Raw genomic sequence first — 12760 nt, 5'->3', positions numbered from 1 at the left:
GCTTCCTCTGCTGGGAGGCTGTGTTTCTGAGGAGTGCGAACACCTGGTGGGTCAGAGATTGTGCTTGGCCACGCCTATCCCCTTGATGATGCTGCAGAGGGGCGGGCTGGGTGAGGATCACATGACCAGAAGCCCTCAGAGTGTACACAGAATACAGTCAGCAGCCACAACAGCAAAGGGCCTGTAAGTTACGGCTAAGGTGTGGGTGAAATGAAGTGCTGCACTTTTTTCCTCGACGCAACATTCGCCGCCCAATCCTGAACCTCACTACCGGCATCGGGCAGCGGAGAATCATGGCCATTATAATGGATGCCTGTTCCTTCTTAGTGAGATCCATTCGGTTAAGATTAAACAGTAGAACCATGTGTATTTTTATCTGAGATTCCTTGATTTTTGTTGTATCTGGTGTAAATTTTACATTTGACTAAATACAAACATCCCAATATTAATCATGAATAGGACAGCGTGTTACCCATGATGCTAAACTCAGACCGCTGGCCTAGCTGCACAGGTTCTTAATTTGAATCTGCTTCCGATTAAGTTACAACACAAGTGTTTCAGTTTAAATTTTACCTTTGGACAATGCCAGTGAGTGATTGTTTCCACAGGCCACTTGAATGATGTTTTTCTCACTCAAACTCTTAAGTAACCTAAACATAAGTAAAACACAAACATAATGTTGCATCATTTCTCAATCTTTCTCAGGCATATATCTCGGTTTCATTCATTTTTAAAAGAACAGTTGGGACTTGTCATCGTCGGACTTTAAAATGTAGCCGTGCGTTGGTAGGTTTTCTGTTTTCCGTGCGTCTCAGCGTGAGCAGGGTGAGCAAACACAAAGCCTACAGGACAGTTTGGTCAGGGACCGTCAGCATGGCTTTGTCTTGAGGAGGTCATGCCTCACACATTTGATTGAATTTCTTGAGGTGGGTGTCGATGAGGGTGGTGTAGTTGATGTGGTTTATATGGATTTCAGCAAAGCCTTTGACAAAGTGCCACACGGGAACCTGTAATGAAGGCAAATGCATATGGGATACAGGATAATTTGGCTGGATCTCCTGTAGCCTTGGTGAATGTCTACGCGCTGAATTGGGAGGATACGGATTTTATCAAGAAGGTGTTGCTGGCCATCCCGACCTGAGCTCACAAGGTTGATCATCGGGGAATGAAGGGGACTTTAATTGTGTGCTTGATCCCAGGCTAGACAGGTTGTGCCACAAGTCCCTGAAGACATCAGGGGTGGCGAAGGAGCTACTGGGGTTTATGGAGCAGATGGGGGAGCGGACCCGTAGAGATTCAGATACCCGTGGGAGAAGAAGTTCTTCTTTTCACACATGCATCGGGTCTCACCTTCCACATTCTAGAAGCCATTAAAGGCAGTAATTAGGCGGGAGTTAATTCTGATTAAATCTCACAGAGATAAATCAGGGAGGGCGAGAGGCAGAGATTGGTGGAGTCTATTTTTGCGATGGACCGTCAATACTCTGCTGCCCCAACGGCAGAGCTGCTGGCGAAGAGGACGCAGGCCCAGATGGAGTTTGAGTTGGCGTTGACGGGAAGGTGGCGAGTCAGCTTCGTCGTGCGAGAGGGACGATTTACAAATAGGAAGAAGGCTCACCAGCTTAGGCAGCCTCTTGAGAGACAGCTCAGGCTAAGGACCGGGTGGGGGGAGGCAGGGTGGATTGGTCCCTAATCCAGAAAGGTTAACGGGGTATTTGAAACCATTTACCAGGGGTTGTAAAGGTCTGTTCCTCCGGAGGAAGTCTCGACTATGATACAGTTTCTGGATGGGTTGGTCTTCCTGTTTGTGGAAAGGGAAAGAGGGCAGGAGTTGGAGGCACCATTCGTACTGGAGGAAGTTACGGAATGTATCTGTTCTCTGCAGTCTGGGAAGGCACCGGGCCCGGGCGGATTTCCGGTGGAATTTTACAAATATTTGCAATGGAACTGGGGCCGCACCTGTTGAACATGTGTAAAGATTCTCTGTCCGAGGGGATGCTGCCAGCCACAATAGCACAGACTTCAACTTCCTTAATCCTGAAGAAGGTTAAAGATACCGTGGAGTGTGGATCATTTCTCTGTTGAATGCAGACACAAAACTGTTGGCGAAGGTGTTGGTAACTCATTTGGTTGTTGGCCGGGGGGGGGGGTATAGAGAGGGGCAGTGGGGTGCAAAGGGTGTCCCTATATGTGGATGATTGTATATCATGGACCCTCTCTCTAATGTGGGAAAGATAATGGGGGAGCTTTGAAAGTTTGGTTCCTTCTCAGGATATTGATTGAACGTGGGCAAGAGTGAGGTTATTCCGGTGAAGCCTCCACGGAAGGGAGCTGACCTGGAGAGGTTGCAGTTTCGACTGGCCGGGTCTAGTTTTAGGTTCCTGGGGATATGGGTGGCACATCTTTGGAGCTTGTTGCACAAGTTGAACCTGGTAGAGGGGGTGAAGGTGGATTTGAAAAGATGGGATGCCCTCCCATTATCATTGGAAGGTAGGGGCCAGACGGTTAAAATGAATGTCCTCCTAAGGTTCTTGTTTGTATTTCAGTGTCTTCCAATCTTTCCGCCTGGTAGCATTAACAAGCTGACGTCGACCTTTGTGCCTGCGGGTAAGACACCCTTCCGGGTTCGGGGGATAGACAGTCGGAGGGCGGAGGGGGTGTTGGCATTACCTAATCTGATGAATTATTACTGGCCGGCGAACAGTGAGAAAGTGCGGGGGTGGGTCGTGGACCCAGAGTGGGTTTGGGGGCGGATGGACAGGGCCGAGTTTGAGGGCACTGGTCATTGCTCCTCTTCCGTTCTCACTGGCCAAGTGCTCTATGAGCCCAGTGGTAACAGCTTCTCTGAGAATATGGAACCAATTTGAACAGCATTTTAAACTGGAATCAATGTCGTTAATGGCGCAGGTCTGTAGGAATGAATTCATCGGATAGGATCTGGGGGAGGGAGGGGCCGAGAGGTTTAGGGACTTGTTCGTGGAGGGTAGGTTTGCTGGGCTGGAGGATCCGGAGGAGAAATTCCAGCTTCCAGCATGGGAATGGGTTCAGGTATTTACTGGTACGGACCTTTGTTCGGAAGGAACTCTCTACGTTTCCTCGATTGCCACCCCCTCTCTGATGGATAAGGTAGTGCCTTTGGTTGAGATAGGGGAAGGGAGGATTTCTGATATTTATGGGCAGTTGAAGGGGAGTGAGGGGGCTTCGCTGGAGACAGTAAAAGGGAAAATGGGAGGAAGGTGTGGTAAATCACTGTTAGTGTATTATATGTATTGTGGTAAACTGTTCCTGTACTACATGTATTGTGGTAAACCACTGACTGATGGTTCCGCCTCCCCTCGGGCTCGGTATAAAGGTGGCTGACCTCCGGCCCTGCCCAAGTTCGGGATCAGTGGCCAGGAGGCTTTCTGTTTAACTTATTAAAGCCACAGTTTTGTTCACTACTCGTCTTGTGTTAATTGATGGCACATCAGAAGGGCCGTGCCCAAGGCTGGCGATCTTTGGGGTATCGGACGTGCCGGGTCTGCAGGAGGGGAAAAAGGCTGAAGTCCTGGCCTTCGCCTCTGTGATAGCCCGGAGGTGGGTTCTGCTTGGGTGGAGGGCATCAAAGGCACCTAGGGCGAGGGCATAGCTCGGGGACCTGTCGGAGTTTCTGTACTTGAAAGAAATCAAATAGGCCATTAGAGGAGGAGGAGGGGTTCTATTTGGGGTCGGTGCTATTTATTTCCTTCTTTAAGGAGCTGGTAGTTATCAGCAAACGGAGTGGGGGTTGGAGGGAAAGAGGAGATGGGCGGGGGAGTTGGATAAGTGAGGGGAAAATGGGGTTGGGGTGTTTTTAATAAAATAAAAATTGTATAAACTTGATTGTCTTTTCTGCATGTTGTAAAATTGAAAATTTCTTGAATAAAAATATTGTTTTTAGAAAACAATGAGGTTGAGATTCTTGATTTAGAGGAAGGTATAGACGGGATGGTCAAATGGACAGAAAAGGGGCAGCTGGAATTTAACCCTGAAAAGTGTGAGGTGATACACTTTGGAAGGAGTACTGTGACAAGGAAATATTCATAGAATCATAGAATTTACAGTGCAGAAGGAGGCCATTCGGCCCATCGAGTCTGCACCGGCCCTTGGAAAGAGCACTCCACTCAAGCACACAGCTCCTCCACCCCATCCCCTTAACCCAGTTACCTCAATTAACCTTTTTGGACACTAAGGGCAATTTAGCATGGGCAATCCACCTAACCTACACATCTTTGGGCCGAATTCAATGACTGGCATGACACTGGGAAGTTCCGAGGAGCAAAGGGACCTTGGCGTGTTTGTCCATAGATCTCTGAAGGCAGAAGGACAGCTTAATAGGGTGGTGAAAAAGGCTTGTGGGTCACTTGCCTTTATCAATCGAGGCATAGATTACAAAAGCAGGGAGGTCATGTTGGAGTTGTACAGAACTTTGGTGAGGCCACAGCTGGAGTACTGTGTGCAATTCTGGTCGCCACATTACAGGAAGGATGTGATCGCACTGGAGGGGGTGCAGAAGCGATTCACCAGAATGTTGCCTGGGATGGAACATTTAAGTACAAAGAGAGGTTGGATAGGCTTGGGTTGTTTTCATTGAAGCAGACGCGGAGTGGGGGGGAAACCTGATCAAGGTGGACAAGATTATAAGGGGCATGAGGAGGGTGGATGGGTGCAGCTGTTCCCCTCAATTAAATCGTGCTGGTAAATTGGATTGAATCGTAGAATTTACAGTGCAGAAGGAGGCCATTCGGCCCATCAAGTCTGCACCAGCCCTTGGAAAGACCACCCTACTCAAGCCCACACCTCCACCCTATCCCTGTAACCCAGTAACCCCACCTAACCTTTTTGGACTCTCAGGGCAATTTAGCACGGCCAATGCACCTAACTTATACATCTTGCGGGAGGAAACCGGAGCACCTGGAGGAAACCCATGCAGACACGGGGAGAATGTGCAGACTCTGCACAGGCGGTGACCCAAGCGGGAATCGAACCCTGGAGCTGTGAAGCGATTAGGTAGGTAGGCCAGGTGTTTTCATGTGCTGGTGCAGATTTGCTGGGCTGAAGGTCATGCTGCAATTCTGTGACTCTATGAGTATAGTTTGTCAGAGATATATCACTGAATAAACAGCTATTGAGCCACAAATGTTACAGTCAGCCTGGATTCACTCTTATTTAGGTAAGTTCAAGTCTCACTCCAGAGACTTCAGCACATAATCAACACTGACACATAGGAGGCAGTGAATGTTTGACAATAGAGACCTCAACAAAAGTCTCAGTGTATGGAGCAGTTGTTGTCACTGCTCTCCTGTACTGCTGTCAGACTTGGATTGTGTATTAGTGACACCAGCAATGTCTCTGTTGTGTCTTTTGGATTTAATGGGAAGATCCTGGAATAAAGGAGATTGTTGAAGTCAACTCCAGAAGGATTCGGGCAAAGCAACTGCAAAATCTACTTCGATGGACTGCGTCAATGTGACTGGATGGCCAAAAACCATCTCCCCCTCCAGGTCCTGTTGCCTCACTCTCAAATGGCCAAACTTCCAGGGGAGAGCAAAGAAAACAGTTTAAAGACACTCTGACACTCTCCTTGAAGCACATCAGCTTGATGACTGGGAGGAGCTTTACACCAATCGTTCAGAATGGTGACAATTTGTCCATCGATTTGCATCACACTTTGAGTCACAATGCCTGAACGACAAGACAGAGGAGTGGCTGAGGAAGAAGTGGAAGCGAATCCTGCACCTCAAGGGACATCCTGTCCCAGCTGTCCAAAGGTATGTGGGTTGAGAGCCAGCCTGTTCAGACATTTGGGGCAGGATTCTCCGTCCCGCCGCACCCTTTTGCTGGTGTGGCACGCCCCCGGCGGCAGCGGGAACCTCCGTCCCGGCAGCCGACCAATGAGGTTTCCCACTGCGGGCACTCCCACCCCGTCGGGAAATCCGCGGGCGTGAGTGCGCGGCTAGCGAAACGGAGGGTCCCGCCGACGGAGAATTCAGCCCATGAAGTTCTATGTCAGAACCTCGCAACCCACAGTAGACATCATTCTAGAGAAACAGCGGGGCTGCCACTGCATTGCTGACAGAGTGTGGCACTGCCTTTTGAATGAGACATTCAAATGTTAAAAACTGTTTCCTTGCACCTGTTGCTAAATTATATTGTTATTTTGGCATCTTCTCACATTTGGACAGCAAGTCAATTTACAACATGTTGGCACAGAACTAAATAAAATCATAATTTTTAATACTTCAAAGCCACTGGGAATAATACAACTCTTACTGTGGTTTCGTTATGAAGAATTCTTTTGTGGCAGCTGCAGTGTCCTTCGTTACAACTTCACTCTGATAAACCGTTCCTGCTTGAGAAAGGAACAGAATCTGGGAGGTCCCACTAGCTGCAAAGTGGATTCTCTGCTGCTTGAAGTGAGGAAACAGTCCTACAGGAAAAAATGGAAACATTAAATATTAATATTTAAGATTACAGTGGTTATGTTACTGGACTAATAATTCAGAGAATGGGAGCACAAATCCCACCATAACCTGTCAGCATCAACCGAGGTGGAGATGGTTGACAGCTTCAAATTCCTAAGGGTGTACATCATCATAAATCGGTCCTGGTCCACCCAAGTCGATGCTGACACCAAGAACGCACAACAGCGCCTATACTTCCTCAGGAAACTAAGGAAATTCAGCAAGTCCACATTGACTCTTACCAATTTTTACAGATGCACCATAGAAAGCATCGTACCTGGCTGCAACACAGCCTGGTATGGCAACTGCTCGGCCCAAGACCGCAAGAAACTTCAGAGAGTTGTGGGCACCGCCCAGTCCATCACACGAACCTGCCTCCCATCCATTGACTCCATCTACACCGCCTGCTGCCTGGGGAAAGCGGGCAGCATAATCCAAGACCCCTCCCACCCGGCTTACTCACTCTTCCAACTTCTTCCATTGGGCAGGAGATACAAAAGTCTGAGAACACGCACAAACAGACTCAAAAACAGCTGCTTCCCCACTGTTACCAGACTCCTAAACGACCATTCATGGACTGACCTGATTAATACCACACCCCTGTATGCTTCACCCGATGCTGGTGTCTATGTATTTACATTGTGTACCTTGTGTTGCCCTATTATGTATTTTCTTTTCATGTACTAAATGAACCACAGATGCTGCCAGACCTGCTGAGCTTTTCCAGCATTTTCTGTTTTTATTTGCTCCAGTCTTCGGGGTATCGGGCCAGCCAGAACTGGGAGGAGGGGGGCCGATGCCCTTGACTTTGCCTCCCTAAGCCGTCCGCCGAAGAATTCTGCTCAGCTGGCGATCAGCAGCACTACCTAAAGCTGCCGACTGGCTGGCCGGCCTGTCGGCATTTCTCCAAATGGGGAAAATCAAATTGATCATCCGGGGGTCGGGAGATTCACCAACTTGTTCCAAGACCTGCTTGTAGCCAACAGCCAATAGGCCAACGGGAGTGGAGACCCTCAGAGAGACCACAGACACCAAAGAAAAGAGGGGGAGGGGCGGGGGAATAGGGAGGCACATAAACCAACCACACACCACACGGTTGCTCCTCCCCTTCCCCAATAGCTAAAGTCCGACTCGGACTGAAATTTGTGAATGCAGGCAACTAAATAAGAACAACCCACCACAATGTAACTGTGGTGAATGTATTCACCTAAGTATGAACTGCCTGTATAGTGCTGTGACCTATGACCTGGAAATGATAATACGGTCTACTTCCAGGTACTGTATTGGAACCCCGGTGGGCTCCGCTTCTGGCTCCGCCCTCACCGGGGGGATATATAGACCGGCCACCTGTGGGTGGCACTCATTTGTACAGCAGATACTGGCAGGCGAGTTCCTGGATAATAAAGCCTTAGATTCACTCGTTCTCACGGTCTCACAGTGGATTAACGGCATAACAGTAACATATGTATCTCACTACGACCCCACTGTGTAGAGGAGCGATGAACCTGCGAATAAAGAAGAGATGCCCAATAGCAAGAAGGGGAAACGGTCTCGGGAAAGTAGGGGTCAGGAGGCTAATTCAAAGGAGGGGCATTTCTAAATTGTAAACTGTAACTGGTGTGTACAGATTTGTTTTTGCTTATTTTTGTTTTGTAACAAAAAGAAAAATCTCGACTAAAAACATTTAAAAGATAAATTACAGCTAGTCCTCTCCTGTGTGAGTGATTAACACGGGTGATGAATCGTCCACAATAGAATTGCAACGCAAACGATGGTCGGATCTTGTCCATCTGATTATTCCCTGTGTTTGACCAACAGTTTGACACGAAACAAAAGCAGAAAATGCTGCACAATCTCAGCAGGTCTGACAGCATCTGTGGAGAGAGAAAGCGGAGCCGATGTTTCGAGCCTGGATGACACTGTTCTGCGATCATGTTCAGTTTGTTGGCACCGTCAGCCCAAACTCAGTTAGTTGTCGATGCAGGAATCTATTTCCTGTCACTTTAGGGCAGGGTTTCGCAAGCTGTTTGTCGTAACCGCGCTTTGGGGTCTCGGGTTGCGAGGCAATAATAGCTGCTGCGGAGCACAGACTAAATGCTGTGAGACCCCTTTAAATCCTTGCGCATTTTTACCAGTTGGTGAGTGGGGCCTCTGGGGCGTCATTCTCCGACCCCCCGCCGGGTCGGAGAATGGCCGTTGGCCGCCGTGAATCCCGCCCCCGCCGAAGTCTCCGGTACCGGAGATTGGGCGGGGGCGGGAATCGGGCCGTGCCGGTTGGCGGGACCCCCCGCTCAATTCTCCGGCGCGGATAGGCCGAAGTCCCGCCCAGAAATTGCCTGTCCCGCCGGCGTAAATCAAAGCTGGTATTTACCGGCGGGACCAGGTGGCGTGGGCGGGCTCCGGGGTCCTGGGGGGGGGCGCGGGGCGATCTGACCCTGGGGGGTGCCCCCACAGTGGCCTGGCCCGCGATCGGGGCTCACCGATCCGCGGGCGGGCCTGTGCCGTGGGGGCACTCTTTCCCTTCCGCCTCCGCCATGGCCTCCACCATGGCGGAGGCGGAAGAGACTCTCCCCACTGCGCATGCGTGGGAAACTGTCGGCGGCCGCTGACGCTCCCGCGCATGCGCCGCATTTCCGCGCCAGCTGGCAGGGCAACAAACGCCATTTCCGCCAGCTGGCGGGGCGGAAATCCCTCCGCCGCCGGCCTAGCCCCTCAATGTTGGGGCTCGGCCCCCAAAGATGCGGAGCATTCCGCACCTTTGGGCCGGCGCGATGCCCGTCTGATTGGCGCCGTTTTTGGCACCAGTCGGCGGACATCGCGCCGTTGGGGGAGAATTTCGCCCCTGATTGCTGCAGCTAGAAAACTGTGAGAAAGTAGTGTTTTTAAAAAAAACTCTTCCATTTGAACAATTTCCACCACTTTGAACATCTCTTCCCTGCCCCCTACCCCGACTCCTCTGCCCAGCAGCCAAATCTACCCCCATCCCACAACTGGGGTCACATAACTTCCTCAGAATGACAATAACCACCAGAATGCCACTCCACACCCACTTCCCTGCATTAAATGTCTGTCTCGCTCGACCTTCCTGGCTCAGGTTGGGTGAGATTCAGGCAGTTCAGCTCCTCCCCAGGTCCAGCTCTGGAGTTCAAAAGAGTCGGAGTGAAGGAGGACACTGATTTGTGTGTGCGTGTGTATGGGAGGGGGGGGGGGGGTCTTTAATGGGGATGGGCAGAGTCGGACATCGGGAGGTGAAGGGGTCGGATGTCAAGTTGGGTGAGGGGTCTGTTATGGCGGTGGGTTGGACATGGGGGGGGTGAGGGGGTGGGACATGAGAATTTGGGAGACAGACAAAAGGGTGGATGGGGGGATTAGGACATCAGAGGGGTGTTGGAGGGGGAGTCGAACTTCGGGGTGATGAAGATGTCGGACATCGGGGTGGGAGTGTCAGACATCGGGTGTGGGGAGCTTTATGGAGGTCGGACTTCAGCCATTGGGGAGGACAGGATTCAGGTGGGCAGCGGGGGTGTCGGACATCAGGGGTGGGCATTCGGACATGTGAAGGGTAGGGAAGTGGGACATCGGAAGGCACTGGTGGGGTCAGACCTGATCGGGCACTGGGGTATCGGGCTTGGATCGGAGGGTCAGGCTAGGTCGGGTGGGGGTGGGGCCAGCCAGATCAGGTCAGTTCTGGAGGGGGGCGGAGAGGGGGAGTGGTTCAGGTCAGGTTGGGGGTCCAGCTGGATTCAATGAGTTTGGTGGGTGTGGAATACTGTGGACGGGTCCTATGGGGACACATTCCTCAGCTGTGCACACTCTCCCCGTGTCTGCGTGGGTTTCCTCCGGGTGCTCCGGTTTCCTACCACAAGTCCCGAAAGACGTGCTGTTAGGTGAATTGGACATTCTGAATTCTCCCTCAGTGTACCCGAACAGGCGCCGGAGTGAGGCGACTAGGGGATTTTCACAGTAACTTCATTGCAGTGTTAATGTAAGCCTACTTGTGACACTAATAAAGATTTTTATTATCATTACAAAGGGGGGGGGGAGAAGGGCGTTACCGTCAGGCATTAAAATGGAATCATACTGGGGAAATAAACGGGGAATTATTGCTTTTGGGTTTCTCCGACAATCATTAACAGGAATAGCCTACAGCAACAAATTAATCTGCTCTGTACTACAGTGAATTCACTTTGGATTGAATGGCAATTGGCTACAGGAAGTCTGTGCGAGTGAGAAAGCAACATTTTTTAAAAAGGGAAATTTAAATAAAATGTAATTGCATTTTTAAAATCAGATGATAAAAATAAGGTCAGTATTAAAATATTCTCTCTTCTGGTCAACTCTGTCCTCCAGTAATGCAACGGTCCATTTGAGGTATTGCCAGGTTTTGAAACTCGCAGCAAGATCCAGTCAGTTAACCATGCTGCTGCTCATGGTGTGTGTTTGGGTTAATGGGCCAAAGGTCTGTATTCAGAGCTGGGGTCAGTGTTGCTGCTGCAGCTGTGACTGTAACTGAGAGAAACAAAACTGAAAGTGAACAAAATCAAGGGAAGGGAATTGGGTAGGGCGGCGAAAGGCGGAAAATTGTAACCAATACCCAAACCACAGCCACATTTAAGATGAACGCAATGTGGGGTGGTGAAAGACACAACATTAAATTAAACAATTCCTACTGCAAATCTGATTGACATATTTTTAAAAGTATTAAAAATTACCGGATTTTATCTGGAGCATCACAATAACCTTGTATTTATAATCCACGATCTCTATCAAATAAATGGGCAGGATTCTCTGTTTCTGAGACCACGGAAGACGACAACGCAGAATTTGTTGACATTCACGCCAGCACAACTGGCGGCACACCTGGAACGCTTCCGTTACCGTTGTGGGGCAAGCACCGTCACCGCGTGAAACACAATCGATACAAATGAAAAGCGGAGCAGGGTTCGCCGGGCCTGTGATTGATACTCGGGAGGCTGACAAGCTGCAGCCGCACATACACATTACACTCCCCACACACACTCATCCCAGCCAGCAAGGTGGCACAGGTTGTGCTGTGGCAAGTCCTTACGGCTGATGGGTCAGAGGTGGCCAGAGGGGTGGCCTGGGGGAGTCACCTATACGACCCGTAGCCCTAGGTTCACAGTGGGCTATCAGCGGAGTTCACAGCTGCATGGCGGCCTTTCCGGCTAGTCCAATAGTGTTCTGTGCCCGTCCACCCCGACCCCACAGCCCACCTCCTGGCCACCCTCTCCTACTCCCCCGGCCCTGGCAGAACCCTCCGGCGAGCGGCACAACTGTCAGCACACTATGGCAATGTTGGACACTTTCCGTACCCCCTCTCGTTCCCTCAGCAGCGGCCACATCGGTTTCACGATTTTTAAAAGCACAAGTGAACCGTGCCGGGAACTCGGCCCATTGGAGGAGGAGAATCGCGGGTACCCCGGAGAATACCGGGTCGGGCCCGCTAATGATATGCAAAGGGTGTTTACTGAACGCGCGTTCCAGAACGCATTGACGCTGCTGTCGAGGTGACACAGAATTGTGATTTGCCGCGAAATCAGCGCCCGCCACGATTTCGGCGTCGGAACCAATTCTGCGCCCAATCTCGTTTCGTGATTTTGCCGTTGGCCAATGGAGAATCCCATCCATAGTTTATTCCAAACTCTGAACACTTTGTTTACTTCGCAATATGTCTAAATGAATACATGTCATGTCTGTCAATGGTATATAATAATTTCATCTTCAAACATTCCCTTTCCGATTGCAGACAGGAGTTTCTTACCAGGTTCTGTTTTCTTCTTCCATCCACGGACTCTGATATAAACCTTTCCGTTTGCCAACACAAACACAGTGACTCCGTCCCGGCTGCAAACATGTTGAATTCTCTGCCCTGTGAGAACATCCCCTGTCTGTGAGCCGGGTTTGTGTTGGATTCCTGCGCCCAGCTCCCCCCAACACAACATGTTCCTCTCTGTCTGTCTGTCTCTCTGTGTCTCTCTCAGCGCTGGGCTCCTCTTTATGATTCCTCTTTCAAACAATCAGCAACCCAGAGAGAGAGAAATACTTCCCCGCAGAGATTTAGCAGCCAGACAGATAAACAAATCGCTTCCTCTTCTGCTGCTACAGCTCCAATTGGTTTGACAGTCTCTCTCTCTCTCACACACACAATATATGTATTTATCTGGGGGATCCCCTTTCTCTGGCCCCGCCTCTGACCCAACTGGGCCAGCCAATGGCAACAAGAGCTGGATTGTTTTGGGACGCTAACTTTCAATTAC

The 12760-nt window shown here is 50.3% G+C and overlaps 1 protein-coding gene across 1 annotated transcript in view; it reads right to left on the bottom strand.

Annotated features, from left to right (window-relative positions):
- Nucleotides 1-12603, bottom strand: part of LOC140408319 (probable E3 ubiquitin-protein ligase HERC4) — a 68601-nt gene extending 55998 nt beyond the window's left edge. Inside the window, exons 1-3 of the mRNA XM_072495353.1 lie at nucleotides 12265-12603; nucleotides 6292-6448; nucleotides 574-650 (exon numbers count right to left, since the gene is read on the bottom strand). Coding sequence (XP_072351454.1) covers nucleotides 574-650; nucleotides 6292-6448; nucleotides 12265-12445 — 415 coding nt within the window. The 5' untranslated portion in view covers nucleotides 12446-12603. The remainder of the gene's footprint in view (nucleotides 1-573; nucleotides 651-6291; nucleotides 6449-12264) is intronic.
- Between the last annotated feature and the right edge of the window lie 157 nt (nucleotides 12604-12760).

This window comes from Scyliorhinus torazame, chromosome 3, assembly GCF_047496885.1.
Source record: "Scyliorhinus torazame isolate Kashiwa2021f chromosome 3, sScyTor2.1, whole genome shotgun sequence".
NCBI classification, from domain to species: Eukaryota; Metazoa; Chordata; class Chondrichthyes; order Carcharhiniformes; family Scyliorhinidae; genus Scyliorhinus; species Scyliorhinus torazame.
Note: the sequence above shows the minus strand (reverse complement) of the source record. Positions and strands in the feature narration are given on the sequence as shown.